General features: G+C 45.9%; 1 protein-coding gene across 1 annotated transcript in view; it reads right to left on the bottom strand.

The window, feature by feature from the left end:
- The window catches only part of CDK1 (cyclin dependent kinase 1), a gene marked incomplete in the record, with an annotated part of 842,019 nt that overhangs the window by 122,471 nt on the left and 696,855 nt on the right, over nt 1-22,693 (bottom strand). The window contains 1 exon segment of the mRNA XM_044056395.1: nt 18,148-18,311. Coding sequence (XP_043912330.1) covers nt 18,148-18,311 — 164 coding nt within the window.

Below are 22,693 nucleotides of genomic sequence, written 5' to 3'. Positions count from 1 at the left end.
ACACTTTTGCATCTTTGAAAAAGATTCATAGCTTCCAACCATCCTAATGCCAAAAGGTGGAAGGGTTTTTCACTCAGTTTCCACCATCTTGTTCCTAATGGCAAAAGGCAGGAATAGAATAGGGTATTGGGCATCACCCTGGGACTCTCCACAGAGTCTTGGAGACAAAGAAGCACAGTGGTATATTCCAGCTCCTGTACCATTTACTGCACTGTGAGCAAGGTGCATGGTGAGATTTATGGCAGAGTGTGAAGATGCTCGAGTGCTGACCTTGTCCTGCATTTGACACCTTTTCCAGTGAGATACCTTGTCTAGAGTAATGCACTGGAATCTCTAGATGTATGCCTGGTAACTAAGCATACTCAAAGTAAGAGGAAGATGTTTACATCCACTTCCTGTATTGATGCACAGCCCTTGAATTTCTCTGGTGGGTGGACCACAGGAACCTTTGAAGCCTTTAAGGTTGATACAGCAAGCCCGGCATTTCAGTTTTTTGTAGACTGGAGGATCTTGCCTGGATTCCTAGGCATGAGTGTCACAACAGCAAATCCCTTCAGTGCATCTTGTGCAACAAATACCACCATCTCATCCAAGGAGTTACCACCCATGAAGGCAAATGGTGTGATTTTAATGTCTCCTCCAAAACCTTAAGACAAACGAGAATTCTGGCCATCACCTTCTAGCCTGCATCATTACGATTTCCCTGAAGTTTGGGTCATTATGGGGTGTAGCTGTGGAATCTGCCTTGACGTTTTGGTGGTGTCCAGCTCACGAATCTCCTGTGGGAACCTACAATCTCTTTCTTGACCACTTGCCATGTTCCTTTACAGAGGGTCTACCCAGGGAAGAAGAGGCAGGGGATATTCTGGCTCTGATACACTTGCATTTCTGCCAGAGACTCAGGCATTTTGTGCTACTGCCAGGAGGAACAGATCAAGGTTGACAAAGGTCTCTGGATGAAGACAGGAGGGGTGCAAAATCAATCTGGAAATTAACCATGATACCTGTAATGAAAACCAAGGCAGACAAACATGACACAGCCACAATATTAAGTGCCCCAATCTAGTAATGAGGTCTACAATGTTTTCTGGCTAAATGGCTCAAAACCTGAAAGATCTGATAAATAGTAGCACTGAAAATGTCACCAGCTCCACAACCAGAAGCTAAGGAAGCAGTTGAAGTGGACAACAAATGGAGTCAATTGGCACCTTCGAATTAGAACAGTCAGGGTAATTGCCAACAGGGAGCTAGCCAGCCCTGAATCAATTAAAATTAATGAGAAGGCATTAATTGAGAAAGAAAGGGTAATGGAATCTTTACCCTCCTAACACAAGGGGTGGATAGGATAAAACCCAAATCCATAGTCCATATCTTAAGACATGGACATCTGGGGAAAATGCAGTGCAGTGACGACAGTAGTGACTAGAAATGGATAACCTGGAGTGGTTCAACTTGGAAGTAGAAGAGACTATGCTTGAAAATTCCAGTCTAGTGGATTTAGGATGGCCTTCTACCTCTGCAGGCAATCTATACACTTTTATCCACAGAAAGTTCCTAGTCTTCACGGTGAGGAATTTTGTCAGGAACAGGGAACTGTTGTGATTTAACAAAAAATTGTCCTAAGTTTAGCTCTAAAAGTGTGACTAGGACACTGTCAACCATGGGAACTCTTAAGGCTCAGAGGTAACCTCCCTAAGTATCATTCCTTTAAGAATCAATTTGCTCCTTCAGTCTCTGAAGCTAGGTTTAAAGTTTTTGCAAATGTCAGCCTGAAGATGAGCAGCATCCACACATCAAATACATTACAAGTTTGATCTTGTCAGGATTTTGTTCCTGCAAACCTCATTTCTTGATATTAGCAGTAGCAAACCACAAAAGCAGTCAACAATTAACAGTTCCAAACAATACCACCAACAGCCTGCCAAAGTGAAAAAAAAATATGGCAAGCAAAAGAAAAAAAAAAAATCAAACAAATGCAATCACCAGTGAACTGTAAAAGAAAATCAAAATGAACAGTCACCAAGTGGTGAGAGAGAAAAAAAGTCATGTTCTCACCATAACCATGCATTTGTGCTCGTTTTTATTCATCCTCAATGAATGGGTCGTAGATCACACCTCTGATCCAGTCTCAACTACATTTCTTTTAGACTCTTGGATCCAACTCTCAAGTTCCTCCCTTTTCCCGCAATGCCTCAGAGTGCTGGGATACCTCAGATCAAGTCAAGGATAGATTTGTTACAGCCCACATAAAAGATAAAGGAAGGTTAGGGTCTCAAACAGGAAGAGTAGCTCTTGTTCTTTTACCTGGTCACTCCCAGAAGAAAATGGGGTGGGGGTGTTTGAGGAAGTTTAAAAACAGATGATGCATAGTTATGGTTAGTACATAACTTTTATATTAGATGTCATTTCTATTCATTCCCCAACAAATGGGACAAGAGTCCCCAGCTACAATAACCTTGGGTAGCCTTCATGAAAGGATATTCCGGAGTACCGCAGAGCCAAAGGCAGCTCTACCCTTGAAAAGGAGATCCAACCTGCAATGAGCAATAAAGGTATGGGTACTGAACCAAGTGGCTGCAGCACAAATATCAATTGAAGCTCTGGACCAGAAAACAGATAAAGTAGTCATGGATCTAGTGGAGTGAGCTTTTGGAGATCTTGGCAAAGAAACCTCGCCGAGGATAAATAAAATGCAATCTGTTAACCATTTTTGCTAAGGTAACTTTGGAAACTGGTTTTCCCAATCTACTGGAAGGCAAGGGATACAGACAACTGATCACTTTCAAGTAACAGGATTTTGAGGAGAGCACTTGAGTTCAGAAACTCACCTTGCTGAAGTGATGGCCACTAAAAAGAGATGGTCTTCCAAGAAACTTGATATCAGACTTGGTCGTAGGCTTAGAGAAGCTGAAACAGGCTCTGCAGTAACAGTGCAGGATCCCAAGGAGGAGTAGAGTCCTTAATTGTACATTTAAGCAAAAAAAAGTACCCTTAAGGAAGGCATTGCATAAAGTACAGTTTTGTACCTACCATAAATGTAGATGTCCGAGAGGTATGCATCTGCTTCGGTCGGCCGGATTCCAAAGTCTGGGTCTGGCCTCAGCTGATGTCGCACTTCACCTGACGTCATAGCTGCTGTCAATTGGGTATAAAGGCATCAGCCAACGCCATTTTCCTCAGTGTTTCTTGCCCCAGATGCCAGGTGCCCTCTACGAAGGCTAAATTTGGATAAATGCAAATGATTCCAAACAGTAGAGAGCAAACAAAAATAAACATGTATATACATATAAACAAACAAATACACCATAATAGATTCCCCCAGCTAGCTACAAGATGGGCATATACCCTAGGAGTACCACAGAGGGGAAGGAGGGTGGGTAATCCTGACTGCAGATGCATACCTCTCGGACATCTACATTTATGGTAGGTACAAAACTGTACTATGTCCTTCAAGGATGCATCTGCAGTCCTAACATATGGGTAGAATACCATAGCCAAACTGGGGGAGGAGGCACTAAGATGATTATGGTATAGTTAAGATCCCTTGCAAAACAGCAGTTGCAAAACCTGCTCGGGATCTGGAGTATAAAGGTAGATTATAATGCTTGGCAAATGTATGCACGGAGCTCCAAGTAGCAGCCTCTAAAATGTCTTTGGTAGCCACTCCTCGTAAGAAAGCTGTAGTAGTGGCTGTAGCCCTTGTGGAGTGAGGTCTGATGTTTTCTGGAGTTGTCTTTCCATGAAAAGAGTAACAAAATCTAATGCAATTTCCTATCCATTTTGAGATTGTCTGTTTTGAAACTGCTTTTCCTTCCATTCCTGTTGCATATGCTACCAGAAGCTGGTCAGTTTTTCTATTGTTCTTGGTTCTGTCCAGATAGTAGCGCAATTGCCTGTGCACATCCAAGGTATGTAGTAGTCTTTCCCCCCTGTTCTGTGGGTTGGGGAAGAATGTTGGTAGGTGGATTGCTTGGTTCAATACCACCCTGGAGACCACCTTTGGCATAAAAGTAGGGTTAGTTCTCAAGGACACTATCCTGATGGAAGATAAGGAAGGGCTGTACTGCCATTATTGCCTGTAATTCAGAAACCCTTCTTGCTGAAGTGATTGCAAGCAGGAAAGCAGTTTTCCAAGATAAGAACTGTAATTCTGCTGTTACTACTGGTTCGAAAGGGGGAAGTGTTAACTTTTCCAGCACAAAGTTAAGGTCCCATGTAGGCAAAGATGGCTTCCTTGGAGGCTTTACATTTTTAATTCCTCTCAGAAACTGCCTGAGTAGAGGATGAGAGAAGACTGGAGGATCCATGTTGTATTCTGCTGAAATTGCTGACGCATGAAACTTAATGGAGGAGTAAGACAGGCCATTGTGGAAAAGTTCTGCTAAATATTCCAGGATGTTAGCTATGTTTGCTAATGATACATTTTCTCCTTTTGCTGCACTCCAAATGAGGTATCTTTTCCATTTGGCTGAATAAGTTTTCCTTGTGGAGGGTCTGCGAGCCTCCAGGATAATGTTTTTAACCCTCCGAGATAAATCTGGGTTATTTTGTTTTATGTAATATTCCAAGCAGCTAGCTGCAGTGTTTTCAAGTTCGGATGCAGGATCTTGAAGTTGTTCTGTGTTAGCAGTAAAGGAACTAGAGGTAGAGGCCATGCGTGTGCCCGAGACATACTCCTCAGTAGCGGGTACCAATGCTGCCTCGGCCAGTCTGGAGCTATCAGGATGATCCTTGGGTGATCTTCATTGATCTTCAGTAGCACTTTGTGCATCAAAGGAAGAGGTGGGAATGCATATGCTGTCAGGTTTTCCCAACTGAAGGATAGGGAGTCCACCTTCCAAGCAAGTGGGTGGTATGTCCTTGTGCAGAATTTCCTCAATTGGTGGTTGTGTGGGGATGCGAACAGGTCTATTTCTGGTAGCCCCCATTTCTTTGTAATGGATTTGAAGATGTCTGGATGCAGCATCCATTCGTGGGCATCCGTGGTAGTTCTGCTTAAGGTGTCTGCTAGTATATTTTCTTTTCCTGGCACAAATATGGCCTGGAGCTGAATGTTGAGGTTCAGGGCCACATTCCACAGGTCCATTGCCATCCGGCATAGAGGATATGAGTGTGTGCCTCCCTGTTTGTTGATATGCCACATGACTGTGGTGTTGTCCGTCCTTATCAGCAAATGACCCTGTTGAAGAAACTGTTTGAATGTCTGAATTGCCTGTTTCACTGCCAGCATCTTTTTGATTTATGTGTAGGTTCAGCTGGTCTTGTGTCCATAGGCCTTGTATACACTTGTCCACCATGTGTGCCCCCCCAACCGAGATCTGAGGCGTCCGTGGTGATAGTCTGGCTTGGGTGAGGGTTGTGGAAAGGCAGTCCTCTGTTCAACTGACAGGCCTGAGCCCACCACAGGAATTCTTGCTTCAGGCATGGAATTATTGGAATTTGGGTTTCTAGGCTGTGCTTGTGCTGAGACCATAAATTCCTTAGGTACCATTGCAACTTCCTCATATGCAGCCTGGCCTGTGGAATCAATATTATGCAGGATGCCATGTAACCCAGGGCTTGCAGGACTTTCCTTGCTGTAAGCTGATTCTGCGTTGTTAATGCCATGAAATAGAGTGGTAGTTGCTTTTGCTTTTCTGCTGTGAGAAATGCCATTTGATTTGATGTGTCCAGTTCTGCACCCAAGAATGTTATCCTTTGGGATGGAACCAGCCTTGACTTTATGTTGACTGTGTATCCCAGGGCTTGCAGTAGGTGAATAACCTTTTCCAAATCTTTTGTTAATTTGATCTTGTTGTCCGCTTGTATCAGGCAGTCGTACAGGTATGGATAAATTTGAATTCCCTGAAGCCTGCAATGAGCAATTACTGATGCCAAGCATTTCGCGAATACTCTGGGCGCAGTAGATAAGCCAAAGGGCAATGCTGAGAATTGATAATGCTCTGATCCTGCAAGAAATCTGAGGCATCTTCTGCAATCTGGTCTTATAGGGACGTGCAGGTATGCCTCCTTGAGATCTAGAGTCACCAGCCAAGACTCCTTGCCCAGCATGGGAAGAAGTTGCTGTAGGGTCAGCATTTTGAATTTTGAAACAATGAGATGTGTTCAGAGCAGACAGGTAGAGAATAGGTCTCCATTGGTTTTCTTTTCTTGGTACCAGAAAAAGTCTGGAGTAAAATCCTTGTCCTTGTTCCATAGACGGTACCTTTTCTATAGCTCTCATCCTTAGTAAGTGGTTGATTTGTCCTAGAGCGTTTGTTTTTTGGTTTGGTGGTAGGTTTGGCATTCCTCTCTTTCTTGGTAGAGTATGGAAGTGAAACCTGTAGCCTTTGTCTATTGTCTGTAAAATCCATTTGTCTCCTGTAATGTAATGCCAGTTTACTGAAAATAAGGCTAGCTTTCCGCCTAAGGGTGCTTCCAGTTGTTCCCTGGTAGGCGGTATCAGAGCCAAGTCATTGTGACTGTCCTGTGGAAGTGGTAGTAGCTGGATCTGTGGCAGTACTTCTCTGGTTGTTAGGCTGCCACTGACGTCCCCTGTAGGCACCTCTGGATTGACCTCTGCCTCTTGGGCGCCTATTTCTGCCTCTCTGTGCTCTGGAGGTGTCTGGAAAGGACCAATTCTTCGAAGGCCAATTTCTACTAAACCTCGGAGGCTGGACCTGTAAGAAATCCTTGACTGTTTGGACAGATTTTGCTTTTTCTTCCACCTTCTTTAACGCTTGCTGTGCAGGGGTGCCAAACAAACTTTGTTTCACCATGTAGCTTTGACTTTACATGGACTGGTAAGGATTGCTCTTTTAACCATGCATGCCTTCCGATCACTGTACCAGTCATAGCTGATCTAAAGGAAGCCTCCAGTGCATCACAGCCGCATTTTAAGGAATGATTACTGACCTGCTGAGTGTTATGTACCAAATCCTGAAGGGACTTATGGTCTATAGGTTCAGGAGAGGACAGTTTTTTAGTTAGCTGATCTAACAAAAATTCCTGATACTGAATCATGTGGAATTGACAGTTTAAGGCCCTAGCCGAAGGAGTAGCAGAAGTATAAACTTTTTTACCCCATCTCTCTAATGCTCTAGATTCTCTTTCAGAGGGGAGGGGGTTTTTGGCAGAGGCAGCTGCTACAGCTTTGGGGCCCTGTGAAATAGTTTCAGGATCTGCAATAGGAGCCTTATACAAGTGATAGTGTGTGTCCGGGACCCTGTAGTATCTGTCAGGCTTAGCAGGGGCCGGGGGAAGAGTCAAGGGCAGTACAAGCATCATTAAATGCATCATCCACAACTGTTAGTACTGGAGGAATGGCTAAAGGCCTATGCTGTGGTAAATGTAAAAAGGTCCTTAGCCTTTTCCTTGAATCTGAAAAATCCTGGCCCTGCCATTGAAATTGCTCTCTCATAGCATGCAAGGTTTCCCCAAAAGAAAATTCCTCAGGAGGGGAGGCAGAAGGAATGGAGTCTTCTGCATCAGAGTCCTCATATGGAGAATAAGGGCCTTCTGGAGGATTTGAGTTTTCTGAATCTTCCGAGGAATAATCTGTTGAAACTGGCTCAGGGGGCTCTGCTCTAGGCCTCTTCTCTGGAGGGGGATGAGAGGCCCTGTCAGGGTGAGGTTGGGATCCCCTGATCAAAGAAATGAGATCCTCTGCCAGGCTGAGCATTTGGGAATTAGAGGTAGGCCTGTGTGAGGGGGTTTTAGCAGGCAAGGCCTTAGAAGATTTAGCTGCTTTGGCCCTAGAAAAAGCCTTGATAGACATAGATTCAGGGGGCCTAGCAGCTCCACGTGCAGGAGTAGATATGTCTAAAGGAATAGTATCTGATAAATCCTGAGAACCTGCAACAGCAGATGGAATTTCAGTAGCAGATTCAGCCATGCTGTGTGAGGCCTCGGCTGTAGGAGGCACGCTTTCGGCCGAAGAACCGTGGACTCTGTTTCAGCCGAAACAGAGACACTCGCAGTTGGCTTAACCGTGGTTTCGGCCGAAACCGCGGACCGCGAGTGTCGGTCCTTTTCCTTATGCTTTTTAGTTAATTGTGAAGTCGGAGTCTCCGACGGCATGTTGTAAGCAAAAGCGGGGCCGAAAAACTCCTCTGCAAACTCCGACCGACGTCTAAGTGTCCGTCGGTTGAAGGAAGCACAGGCTAGACAAGCTGCTACGTCGTGGCCTGGGCCTAAGCAAGGAAGGCAGTAAGAGTGGAAATCCTTATGAGGTATTTGTTTCCCACAAGTTAAACAGTTATTTACTTTTTCTGACATCGGCTGAGGCAAGAAAGAGTCCCCAACGGGGTACTTAGCTTTTTAGAAGTCTTCGGTAGTAGTAATCTCTGGTTCTGACCGACCGGCACTTGCGAACAGCTTCTGCTTCGGGCACCGCGGCAAGAAAGACTGAGGAAAATGGCGTCGGCTGATGCCTTTATACCCAATTGACAGCAGCTATGACGTCGGGTGAAGTGCGACATCAGCCGAGGCCAGACCCAGACTTTGGAATCCGGCCGACCGAAGGGCTGCCTGAGGCAGGACAACCCATATGTTAGGACTGCAGATGCATCCTTGAAGGACATCTTGGAGAACGCTAGAGGGGAGGCAAAAAATGTGTTGCATTTGTTGAGGGGAAGAGGCGAATAGATCGTAGCAAGGTTGACCTCATTGATGGAAGATCCTCTCCACCACTGCTCGAGACACCACTCGTGAGGCAACAAAATAGTCCTACTGAGTTTGTCGGCTAGCACACTGGATTGCTCCAAGATGTACAAGCGGATGAAGACCATCCACTACCACACATTACTTCAACAAAGTGGGTAAGACAGGGTTCCCATCTATTTGTTGATGTACCAACCCACTGACGCACAGTATGTTTTGATAGCAATTGTCCCCCAAGAAAGTTCTGAAAAGCCTGCAATGCTAGGACTGCTCTCATCTCCAGGACATTGATATGCAAATTGGTTTCTTCTGCAGACCAGCTGCCTTGAACAGTCCTTCCCAAGAAATACTACCCCACCTTAATTGAGAGGTGCGTCTGTGGTCACCGTGGGTACAGAGTTGGAAAGCATCCCTGACTAACTTTGTTGGACCATATCCACCAACGCAGGGAATCCTTGCAAACTTGAGAAAGTTTTACAGGATAGGACAGGCTATAGAAGAATAGACCATTGAACACCTACAGTCCACTGAAGAACATGCATACAGAAACGAGCTGTTGGGAGCAAAATTGCAGCCACAGCCATTGATCCCAAGGCTTGAAAAAAAACGTTTTGCTGGGGAGAAGGGTGTGAAAGTATTTGTCTGACCTGCAATTGTACAGGTAACTGCTGCTCAACGTCCTTCCATACAACTAAGCGGATGTAAATGCGATGGGCTGTTGTGCAGACAGACTAATTGAAATACAGTAGAAAATTTAGGGTGTTTGCTTATCAGCGCCACTTAACATTCTATGGGATAGAACCTCTCCCAGATGTTAAGAGGTGGTTGTACTCTGTTTAATGGAAGAAAGGCCAACTTTACTTGTGGTGTCAAGGCAAGCTTCTACAAACTAAGACTTGAATGTGTTGAAGATGGGACTTGGCATAACTGACTGTGATCCCTAAAGACAGACATAAATGGAGTAAGTAGTTTACTGGCCTTTGAGGAGAGTCAAGTTGAGGTGGTAAGGGGGCCAGTCATCTAAGTAAGTAAACACCCTGAATCCGAGCAGTCTGAGATGAGCTGCTACCACTGCCATACATTGACACCCTGGGGGCTGTGGTGTGACCAAAGGGCAGGGCTCTAACCTGGTAATGACTGGCCCCCCGCAATCGAACGTGCAAGCATTTCTGTGAATGTCTGTTCATTTTGTTGCGATAGTATGCATCCTAGAGATTGCTATAGCACATCCAGTCATCCCTTCTGTAGAAGAGGTAGAATGGACTGAACCATGACAGTCTGGAACTTGGAGTTCTTTACAAACTTATTTAGATTGATGAGGTCCAGAATGGGTCTCCAGTTTCTTTGGCACTAAAAACAACCCTGAGTAAGTTCTGATTACTCTCTGGTCTGGTGGGACCTCTTGGATGACTTGTCTAGCAGCTTTTAAACTTCTAAGGCTGATTGGGTGGAATATCAGAGAGATTTTTCCATTTGGATGGTGGGGTTTGCAGAAAAGAAATATCCTCTGGACATATTTTTTTTTGCAACAAAATATCTTAAGATTACCAGGCTTCCGGGTGCAGAGACAATACCCCCCCCCCAACTGCCTCCAGAGAAGAGTAGTTGGGCAACACTTCAGGAGTCCTAAAAGATTTTACCCACAAAAGAATCTCAAAACCCTTGGTAGCCTTCTATTGGAACCCCCTCCCCCATCTTGGGGAGAAGCTTCCCCTCGTGAGTTCTGAAAAGGACCTTGCGGCTTTTGGAACCAAATATTTTTACCTCTGCTCTGATTCCTTCAGAACGATTTCTGTGGGGTAGAAAAACGTTCCCATGGCAGACCTCACTACAGGGCAGCATGTTTTTCACTGTAGAGCCAAGCAACAAGATCCAAAGACTGCATTGATGAAAGAAGAGTTAAAAAGCTCTGCAAAGTCACACTGGTACAGCCAGGCAGGTATCCTGATGGCTATGGCAGAACCCGCCACCCATGAGGAAACTTCTGCTACGAGATATTAACCTTATGTTGGAAACAAACTGAAAGGTGACCAGCTGCAAAAATACTGTTTATGTTCCTCCTCTGCCATGTACCCAGGAGAGCTCTAATAGAGTCTCTCTGCAATCTGGTAAAATGTGCCAACTAGTTAAGCAACTGTAGGGCAAAGGTCGTTGAGGCAGAAACATGCTTTCCAAACCTGTCCACTGCTCTGGACCCTTAGGAGAGACAACAGTAGAGCTTTGTTTCGCTAACTCTTTCTTAGTGGCTGCCACCACAACCATAAACAACTCACATGGAATGTTATGGTAAGAACATAACTTCATGTGAAGTTGTTCGATCTCGCCGTTTGTTCTTACACATGGGTAGCATTCCAGGCACCCTAAACCCCGGGTGGCTCACGGGAGAACATTCCTGAGCACAGTGGAACCAAAGGAGGCCCTGTCCCTGGAGGCCCTGTCCACTTTGTAATGAGTAATAAATATATGAGGTTTGGCCCAGGTAGCCACTGCATAAATAGTATCTATCAGTAAGCGAGCAGCATGGGCTAAGGAAGTAGAAACAGTTCTAGTAGAATGAGCTTTAGCTTTGAGCGGAGTAGACTGATTGGAAGATGAATAAACAAAGTTTATGCAGTCCAAAGGCCATTTGGATAACATGATCTTTGTTACTGGAAGTCCTTTCTTGTTATCTGCATGAGAAACAAAAGGTTGATCCGATTTCCTGAATTCTTTTGTTGTGACCAGATAAAATCTCAGCTGTCTGTGCACGTCACAATTTGTGTAACATGTATTCCAATTTATTGGTATGGTGCCTGAAAAAAGTGGGAAGTTCTATGGACTGATTAAGATTGGATTCTGAGCAGACTTTTGGTAGAAAGGACAGATTAATACGCAAGGTGACCCTGTCTGGGTGAAAGATCAGATACGGGGGTCTAATTGATAGTGCCTGCAGCTCTGAGACTCTGCGAGCTGAAGTGATTGCAACAAGAAACAGGGTTTTCCAGGAAAGATATTTAAGTGGGCATGACGAAGCTGGTTCAAAGGGTGATAACATGAGTTGGGATAGCATCAGATTTAAATTCCAAGGAAAAAACGGACTTCGAATGGGTGGTCGGAGATAAGTTCCCTTCATGAAAGCTCTACAAAGTCTGTGAGACATGATTGTAGCTCCCCTTTCACCCACATGAAAATAAGACATGGCAGCCAGTTGTACTCTTATGGTGGATGCTGAAGCCCCCTGATGAAAGAGTAGATAGAAAATCTAGAATCTTATGAATAGGAGCAACCAAGGGATCTATACCTTGTTTGGAAGCCCAACACACGAAGCGTTTCCACTTGCTCTTGTATAACTTTCTAGTTGAGGTTTTTTGGAAAGAAATCAAAATATGTTGTACTGCTGGAGACAAAAGATCTGACCTGGCTAAGCTGGGAAGTGGAGCAGCCAGGCTGTCAATTTGAGGGACGAAAGAGAGGGGTGAAGAACTCCTGACGAGTGGGTCAGAAGGTCTGGCACTGGGTCCAGAGTCTAAGATTCTTCTATTTGGCGAGCTTGGAGGAAGGGGAACCAGATTTGTCGAGGCCAGAATGGTGCTATCAGGATCGTCCTTTCCACACCTTTGGCTTTCTGCAGAAATTTCGAGATCAGTGAAATCGGAGGGAAAGCATATAGGAGACCCGGGGGCCAATCGTGCACAAGTGCGTCCCTGGGGGCACCCCCGGAGGGGGAAGTAGGGCAAAATAGCTTCTGCATTTTGCATTCAAGGGGGATGCAAAAAGGTCGCAGCAAGGCTGGCCCCATCTGCAGAATATCCTTTCCACTACTTGACTTTTGAGGGACCACTCGTGAGGCAACAGGATAGGATGGTTCTGCGGACCCCCTCTGCCGCCTGGCCGGTGTCTTCCATTCCTTCCCCCTCCTCTGCCTCTGGAGGGGGTTTCACTAGGTGTGGATTGGAAAGCTCCCAGAGTCTTCCAGAACCACATTTTTCCACCTCTTAGCCCTTAGGGTGTATGGTCTAGAATGAGCGGGAAAATTCGGATCCCTATGGCAGACAGGGTCTTTCCTTCTTGCTCACACCTAGTGAGCGTCTCCTTCACTTTGGGCCCAAACAAGGAGAAGCCATCAAAGGGAGCATTAAAGGAAGACTTGAAGGCTTCCGCAAAGGAGCATAGGCGCATCCAGGATAGTCTCCTCAGAGCGATCGCTGAAGCCCTACTCGATCCTTCGGCTGCATACGAAATGAGCCGCATGGATGAGTTAACGACAGAGTTTAGGGTATTGAGCTGTGCTGTCACCTTGTCTGAGACAGCAGCATCTGTGGTACCCTGTAGAGTACATCTCCCAATTCCTTGAGGAGATCTCGCTGTAGACGGGTAAAATGAGTGAGATAGTTCAGCGATCGCATGGAAAAAGTCACTGAAATAAAAATGCGCTTCCAGTACCTGTCCATCGTCCTAGAGTCTTTATTAGGAGGATGAACAGAGGAAGATGCTTCAGACATTTCTTTCTTGGTGGCCACCGCCACCACCATAGCATCAACTGGGACTCCCTTGGTGAGATGTGCTTTATCCTGGGGAGCAGTGATGTACTTATTGGGCCTCCCAGGGATTGGTTCCAAAGTGTCAGGGGACTCACAAGCCCTTCGAGCTATTAAATCCATTAACCCGAAGGGCGGAGTTACCCAGGAGGTGGAAGGTTGAGCCCCAAAAGCCTTCAGCAACACCGACTCATCCTCAGTGGGGGCAAGTGACTGCCAGTCACCCCTCTGAGAATTTCCAGGATGTCGGCAAACGAGACATCCTCGGAGGACCACTGTGGGGACCCCTCTGACTCATCCAAGTCGGTGTCCGACGTCAATGATTCCTGTGGGGAATCAAGGTGCCTCCTCTTGCACAACCTCTTCCTTGGGACTTCATCAGAGGGGGCATCTGGTGAAGCTTCCGAGGAGCAGGGTTCACCCTCTGGGGCTGACTGAGGCTTTGGGTCTCTATGCTTGGTGGGGACCGGTGGTGTCGAGACAGAACTCGGACCTTTCGGGGAGGGAGAAAAGGAATCTGAAGATGTGAACGTCTTACCAGACAAAACCTTCCTCATGGCCTCGAAGGCACCGGAGCCCCAGGCAGAGGACTCCACCGGTTCCGAAGAAGACTGTAGCCTCCTCGGGCCTGGAACCATGGGCTCCGATCCAGAGGATCGAGCTGAACTAATCTGCACAGAGGGGAAGAGTCGGAACCGAAACTTCTGTTTGACACCCCCCCCCCCCCAAAGAACAGAGGAGAGACTGTCTGCTCCAAAATCCCTCGATGGGTATAGAGGGTGTCGAGGTCATTGGAGCTAAAAGCACTAAAGAAGGTTTTGGCTCCGGTGGATCAACAATCAAATCCTGGACTCCTGGCTCCGATGACTTGATGGGTCTCGAAGGAGGATCTATGGATGGAACAGGAAGGGCTTCAACCTTCGAAACCGGTTGGGACGAAACCGCAATTAGTTTGGATAAGGCCATGTTCTCCATCAGTTTCTGCACCACTCTATCCACATCGGTGTTTGACAGTGCTCTGGAGGAACATGTCGAAGGGGTCGAAGAGGTCACCGAGCGAAGGATCGATGAAGGGAGCACCTCTGACACCGGCTCCAAGACCTGGATCTCGCCCTGAGGCAGCAGCTCGGTGCTCTGCTCCAAGGTCTGTGGAACCGGTGACAAAATCTTAACAGTGGTACTCTTGAGCCGATGACCTGGGCTCAGATACCTTCGAAGACTTCGACCCCTTCGAAGACTTAGATGACTGGTCTCTGCCCTCTCTAATGCCTCCTGAAACTCCGGCTTCAGGAGACCCATCTCAATAAGTTTCCTGCGTCTTTCCATCATAACTCTGCCACTAAACGAGTGGCAGATGGAGCAGTCCTCTTGAAGATGGAGAGGGCCTAGGCAGTAGATGCAGGAAATGTGGTTGTCTGTTATGGACATTTTCTGTCCACACTGGCAACGTTTGAAACCAGGCTTGGCTTTCTCCGACATATTGAACAAAAAATACAGTTGTAATACTAATATGTAAATACATACACAATAACTAACCTGAATAACACAGGTAAAATTTTTTTAACAAGAGTTTAACTAGTAAACCTCACACAGAAAATTCTGACAGAGCCCCGACAGAAAGATATTGGCTTAAGGCCTAGGAGCAGCCGCTCCCAAAAATTCTTAAACACTACTTTTACACTATTTTAAACTACTACTAACTAATAACTCTAAATATGTTAAACTTTTGAAAAATAGAGAACTTTTATATATATATATATAGAAAAAGAATACTGGCCAGAGCTCTCACTCGACGAAAGCAGGAGAGGATCATGGGATAGAGACTGTGCCTCGAGCTTCTCTTAGATGCAGAGCTTGGAATGTGGCCGACTCGGAGCAGAGGGATCTGCTCCGAACCAGTGTGTAAGAACGGCGAGATCGAACAACTTCACATTAAACTGTTTATGTTCCTCCTCCGCCATGTACCCAGGAATAGACAGAGCTCTTTAATAGTCTCTCTGCAATCTGGTAAAATGTGCCAACTAGTTAAACTGTAGGGCAAAGGTCGTTGAGGCAGAAACATGCTTTCCAAACCTGTCCACTGGCCTGGACCTTAGGAGAGAGAACAGTAGAGCTTTGTTTTGCTAATTCTTTCTTAGTGGCTGCCACCACAACCATGGAAACCTACAAGAACTCCCTTATTCTGATGAGGTCTGTCCTTGGGCACAGCAATCTGGGCAGCAAGGAAATAGGTCCATGGTATCTGGTTCCTTCAATACCTGGTGAGATGAGATCTACAAGGTCATCCGCCAGAGGGTTAACCCCAAGATGTATATGGACCAGACACGAAGGCTTCTAGGAACAGCAACTTCTCCTAGGAAGGCGGATCAGAAGATCATCCACCTTTCTAGCTAAGGATCTCTAGGCAGTCTCCAAAGAAGACTACTTCCTGTGAAGATCTTGGGGATCCCCTCCACTTTATCGAAGTCAGTCTTTGGTTAAAGTTTTTTTGAGGGGGATCTGCCTCATTTTACACTACCTGTTCCAGGGATTACCTCACTGGGATGATCTGGAGAGGTATCGAAGCTAGGGTAAGTTCCTGCACAGGAACTGCCTAGAAACTTATACGGGATGGGTGTGCCTGAGGGATAGGTTGATAAGGCTCAGAACAGTAGAATGGACCGTCAGATGAGAGAAAGCCTTAGTCACCTTGAGCCATTGCTGGCCTCACCAGAGCTGAAACTCCAAACACTGCCAAGTTCCGACCCTGTCCAGACTCTTACCGTGGGGGGAGGAGGCAGGGCAGAGATGTCCAGTGCTGAGGCTCCAAAAACCTTTGAGTAGAAGCCCCCCCCCCCCCCGTCAACCCCCAGCCCTGGAATTTTGCTCCAACACTTCTGATCAGAGAGTCATCCTGCTCTATGGGGATCAGCACTGAACAAGTCAAGGATGCAGTGGGAGTCAAAGATGTTATCTGCCTTCGGATGAGACACTGACTCTCCGAATTCTTGGATCAGAGGGTTCTGAAATTGCAGGACAGATCGCAGGAGACAATGACATAGGCTGGAGGCTCACAGATCAAATAGGAGACTGAGACAGAAAACCCCCCATCTGGATCCAAGCCCTGAAGAACTTCATCATCCTTATCCACATCTGCTTCAGAAAGACTTCAGGACCACCTGACAGATGACAACGTAGGAGGAGGATGGGAAATTCTTTTGGGTGTCTCTTGTAAAAATGGAGATCACAGCCTAGGGGAAATAAGCTCCGGAGAAAAGGGGGAACTTTGAGGCAGAGGAGAGTTGAATGTTCCCACCTCTGTATACGAAGATGTCGGATCTGATCTTTTAGGTTGTTTAGCAGGCAGCTCCAAAGCAGGAGCAGATTTTGGGAGACTGGACAGGAGAGTGTTTTCTAAACTCCCTGGACTCCAAAGACAACTTTGACTTATTAATGGGGGGTTTGAGACCCTGAAAAGAAGCTGCAGAGGAAGAAGCAGGCAGCAGTCCTTTTAGTACTAATGTATTACATCACTGAAGTCACAAGAATTAAAACCTACACAGATCTGACAAGTGGTTTCAAGATGGGCTGCTCCTAAACAGTATATGCACTCCCTGCAGGCATCAGAGATGGGTATCATACACACAGAAATGCAGTTTTTTAAACCAGATTTCCTTTCAGCCAACTTATCCTGAATAGTAGAGTTTTTTTTTTTTTTTTAAACATTAGGAAAGAAAAAATTAGGAAGAATACCAGCAATGGTATTAAAGAAATACCCTATAAATGGGTAAGAAAATATTAGAGATAAAAGGGGAAACTGTTACCAGCAATGGTAACAAGTACCTGAAAAGAATGGGTAGGAAGAAAGGTTTTAAAACCCAACAGAGAAAAGTGTAAACCTCGCAAAGGAAGGGTGAATATAGGAGAATATCTATGAAAAATAAAGCTCACTCTACTTCTACTCAAAGGATCGAAAAAAAACTACACCCAAAGCTCGACAGATTCATGTCTCTAGCGTAGAAGTGGCAAATGAGATCAGAGATATTACAGGGCTCTGAGGCATTATGGATAAAGGCAGGAGCTCATGTCTCGGATACAAGAGTCTAAAACAAATGTGGCCAAGCTGGATTCAAGGTTGGATCAGAGACCCATTCATTGAGGATGAATGAAAATTGCATCAGATTAGTTGTTTTGAGCAGAATTTGGAAATTGTGTACTAGAATTCAGAAATGGATAAACAGCAATAAAAATAATTAAAGGGCAACAAAATAAAGCACCAACTATACAAGGATGATTGTGATAGTTTAGGACTTATGTAAGCATGATGGAAAGATCTTAAAGGCAAAAGAAAGACAAAGCCAGGGTCCGGGGAAAGTTTACATCGGTGCGGATCAGACTTGAAATCCGGTTCTTCTGTCTTAACAGTAAACAAGGATGAATCAGACCATGACAAATCAAAAGTTGGGATTTACTACTGCAGTACACCCTTATGAAGCCTAGGGTGAAAAGACTACAAAACTGAATGTTTTCAAATGCCTCAAATGGTTGGAAAGACCTTGAGCAAACTTGAAGGGAGAGACCCTTAATAAAAAAAAAAAAAAAAAAAAAAAAGGCTACATGACGGCAGTCCACATGAAATGATTTCATAACAGAATGTCCCTGACAGAAGTTCAAAGACAAGTACTTGACAAATCAGTCTACAGATCATTACATGCCTAATCCAAAGTTCCTACAAGCCTCAAGGTGGGCGAGACAAGATAGACAGGGGTAGAATTAAGGCAGACCATACATTTACTTAGGTTTACCTTGAAGGTGGCAAGGGGACCTAACTCTGCTTGACAAGCAGTATTGGTTTGTTTCAGAAATGGGGGATACACTGGGATATGAACCTATCACACCATGTCATGGTCATCTGTTAAGACACTGCTATGACAGCCCACAAAGAAGCATCATTAAGTGGAATACATTTTATGCAATTCATAAAACAATATACAGTATACAAGTACCATACCTAAAGATCCGGAAGAGTTGATCTATTTCAGAATCACCGTGGAAAAGTGGTTTCTTTGTTGCTAGTTCAGCAAATATTGTTCCAATACTCCAGATATCCACAGGCGTTGAATAACGATTAGAACCTAGCAGGATTTCTGGTGCTCTGTACCACAAAGTTACAACCTAACAAAATTTTAGGTAATTTGGATTAAAAACATTTTCGCCACCATACAAATCACAGAAAGCATTGATGTTTCCAAAATATAACTTGTTATATATGTGTATGTGCACAAGCAAGTGTGTGGAAGATGACAATTAAAGTTTGACCTAACAGCAAAAAAAGTACACTGACAAAGCATGTGCCAGAACTATCGCAGTCCTCACAGCACTTTACTATTTCATAGGTTAGTAGATGTTAACTAGGCTAAAGACCACAAGGGCCTTTTTTAAGCCTAGCCATGCATCCCAAATCTCCAATAAGTTTTGATACCCTTGATGAGTGAAAGCAGGAGTTTAGGAGATTAAACATTTACATGCAGGGGGGCCTGGGAGATGAACCATTTACAGGTTGCCCGTGTCCATTAGAGACATAGGTGCCAAACCAGGGATACATTTCCTGTTCCCCATCCAATTGGCCAAGTTGCACTTGAATTGGGTTATAGGGAGGAACTCTGCTTCACCTGGATGGGGGAAGTCTGTTGCACAGACTCTGTAGTCTCTGGGATGCATTCCAGTCTCTCAAGCAGGTCCTAATTATATCGCAGGCAATTTCTAAAGTCTTTAGAACAGGTAACTGAGGTGCCGTTGGTTTTGGAGATATGCAGGAGGTCCAGAGTGGGGGCTGACAATTCCCTGTATGCCAGGCATAGATCTCTCCTCAAAAGTCTGTAAGAGACAGAATACAGGGATAGGGCCCCCAAGGTGGTCTGCATAGGACATTTTACTTACGCCCTGTATTCTTTTAGTGAGGAACCTCCGTGGATGTTTTAATTGTTGGATATGCCTGGTTAGGTAGATATCAAAGGGGGCACTGTACCCAATGATCGGTCTGATGAATGCAGAGTATAGTGGAACAATGACTTTCTTAAAAGCCACACCTTTGTTTACAAGTTGCACAAAGTACAGCTGTATACACTTACCATAAATGTAGATGTTAGTGTATTCACTGTTGCAGTCATTACATTTGGGTAGACCGATTTCCTTACTACTGTAGACGCATGATGGAAAAAGGCTAGATTATCTGTGCAAGTCCAAGTATGTAACATAATACACGTGTGAAAACTCAACATAACTAAGTTACACCATAACGTTAGATGTATGTAGTCCATCTCGCCTCACATTTTTCACCTGTGGGTTCGGAGCAGAATGTCAGCTCCAACTCGGACTATTTACTAGCTCAAAAGTCTTTGATTGGCTGGGCTAAGATGGTAGCCCACAATACACTGCCCCACATTCCCAGATCTAGTTTGCTGCCAACAGAAATATAGTATCCATCGCCCAAACACACACACACCCATAACAAAGAGGTCCAACAAATTATCCAAAGGGACTCCGTAATATCAGAAATACAAGGTGATCCTCCAAATCCTCCAGGCGTGGGGGACGGTGGGGGGTAATGAAGAATGTGAGGCGAGATGGACTACATACATTTAACGTTATGGTGAGTACATAACTTACTGATGTTATGGTCCTATCTCACCTACATTCTTCACCTGTGGGACAGCGTCCCTAGAACCTACATCCTGGGTGGCTCAATGGAAAATACTCCTGAGCACTGTGGAGCCAAAAGATGATCTGCCCCTGGACACCACATCCAATTTGTAATGGGAAACAAACATGCGAGGAGAAGCCCATGTTGCAGCCGCACAAATATCATCCATCGATAACCTAGCCTGAAAGGCTGTGGAAGTGGAAACTGCTCTGGTATTGTGTGCTCAGACTGGGAAGGGCAGGCTCTTTCCCCCTACCTGATAAAGGAGACAACCAGCTATCCCCACCTAGAGATGGTGACCTTGGAAACCGCAGACCCCAAGCGATTCTCTGAGAACGAAATGAAGAGCTGGTCTGACTTCCGCCAATCTTTAGTCCTGTGTAGATAAAAGCGTAGTTGCCTATGAACATCCAACAGATGAAACTGGTACCCTGCCTTATTGGAGAAGTTGGGGAAGACCGGCAGCTCAATGGACTGATTAATATTAGATAATGAAGCCACTTTGGGAAGAAAGGACGGATTTGGTCTGAGAGAGACCCTATCCTTATGGAATATCAAATATGGGGGCTTGACTGATAGGGCCTGGAGTTCTGATACTCGTCTAGCCAATGTGATAGCTACCAAAAAGGCAGATTTCCATTTAAGAAATCGCAGGAAGCCGAGGGCTCAAAGAGTGGGAGAGTGAGAGCCTGCAGAACAAAATTGAGGTCCCAGGGCATAACGGGTTGAGATACAGGGGGATGAAGGAGAAGAGTGCCTTTCAGGAATGCTTTACACAGCCTGTGTGCCATTAAGCTAGGTTCATAAGCCACATGATAATTCAAAATAGCCGCCAGCTGGACTTTGATGGTGGCTGAGGCAGACCCTTGGTAGAATAAATGAGACAAACTCCAAAACAGAATCAATGGGGGCCGTGCAGGGGTTAACACCTCTGGAATGGGCCCATATCGAAAACTTTTTCCACTTGCTAGAGTAGATCTTCCTAGTGGACGGTTTATGAGAGGACGAAAGAATATGGACCACGTCTGAAGAAAAAGGACCACGTCTGAAGAAAAATCGAGACAACTGACTACGGATGGAAGTGGAGCAGCCAGGCGGTCAGCCGGAGGGTCTCCAGGGAGGAGTGGAGCTGTCCCGACATGTGTCAGCAAGTCCGGATGAGAGTCCAGAGTCCAAGGAGCATCCATGATGTAAGGTTGAAGGAAGGGGAACCATACTTGTCGAGGCCAGTGTGGTGCGATCAGAATCAACCTGCTTCCCAAGGATAGCGCTTTCTGAATCACCCTCGAGATAAGGGGAAATGGAGGGAAAGCATACAGCAGACCAGAGGGCCATTTGTGCGCAAGAGCGTCCCTCGGAGATTCCCCCGGTGGGGGGATCAGCGAGAAGTAGCTGCTGCATTTTGCATTGAGGGGACTGGCAAACAGATCGCAGCAAGGCTGAACCCCCATTTGCTGAATATGCTGTCCGCCACCCGACGGTTCAGGGACCACTCGTAAGGCATGAGAATCGCCCTGCTTAGCCTGTTGGTTTTTCCCGGGATGTGCATTGCCACCAAGGCCCGTTGGGAAGCTATCTCCCAATTCCACACTCTCATGGCCTCCCTGCATAGGAGGTACGATCTGGTTCCTCCTTGCTTGTTGAGATACCACACTACTGACATGTTGTCTGAGTGCATCGCAACAGTCCCTAGAGGGAGGACATCCAGAAGTGCCTGCAACGCTAGGAGCACTGCCCTCATCTCCAGGACATTTATGTGCAAGTCTCTCTCATGCTCCTGCCACGTGCCTTGGACCATCCTGCTGAGATAATGCCCCCCCCCACCCTATCCGTGAGGAGTCAGTGGTCACTGTGGCTGCCGGGTTGGGTGGAACAAAGGGTTTCCCTACGTCTAAGTTGTTGGTGCACAGCCACCAACTGAGATCCTGCTTGCATTTGCCTGCGATTAAGATAGGATGGGATAGCGGTAGTCTTTGGATGGACCATTGGGCGAATAGGAGCCATTGTAGGATCCTCGTATGTAACCTCGCTAATGGGACCATCATGATAGTGGATGCCATTGTCCCCAGTAACCGAAGAACTAGTCTTGCCCTCACACGTGTCAGAGGCATCACCATCTGAACCTGTTGTTGCAACACTGTGATCCTCTCCACAGGTAGGAATGCTCTCAACCGAATAGTGTCCAACTCTGATCCTATAAATGAGACACGCTGTGAGGGTAGCAAGGCAGATTTTTTCCAGTTTATTGTGATGCCTAACTGGTGACAAAGATCGATGGTAGTATCTCTGTTTTGAAGAAGTAGATGCTTGGTGGGGGCGGATAGGAGCCAGTCGTCCAGGTAAGGAAACACCTGGAATCCTTGACGTCTCAAGTGAGCCGTCACCACTGCCATGCACTTGGTGAACACCCTGGGGGCTGTGGTGAGACCAAAGGGCAGGGCTCGAAACTGGAAGTGCCTGGCTCCCAGCTGGAAGCGTAGATGACATCTGGATGCCCTGCCCATTTTGATGTGGTAATAAGCATCCTTCAGGTCGATGGAGCACATCCATACTTCTTTTCCCAACAATGGGAGAATCGATTGTAGCGTGACCATCCAGAATTTGGACTTGTGCACGTAATGATAGAGTCGGCTGAGATCCAAAATGGGTTTCAGGTCCCCCGTTCTTTTTGGCACCAAAAAGAATCTCAAGTAAGTCCCTAATCCGATCTGGTCTGGGAGGACTGGTTGGATGACTCCTTTTTCTAGCAGCTGAGAAACCTCTGTTGCTGCATGACCCCTTTGACTGGGTGGAACGTCTGGGATTCTTTTGACTGGCGGGGGTGTGGAGTGAAATGGGATGGTGTAACCTCAGG

The sequence above is a fragment of the Protopterus annectens genome, chromosome 14.part0 (genome assembly GCF_019279795.1).
Source record: "Protopterus annectens isolate FY-2018-M chromosome 14.part0, PAN1.0, whole genome shotgun sequence".
Classification (NCBI taxonomy): domain Eukaryota; kingdom Metazoa; phylum Chordata; order Ceratodontiformes; family Protopteridae; genus Protopterus; species Protopterus annectens.
This window is presented reverse-complemented; position numbering and strand designations above follow the sequence as displayed.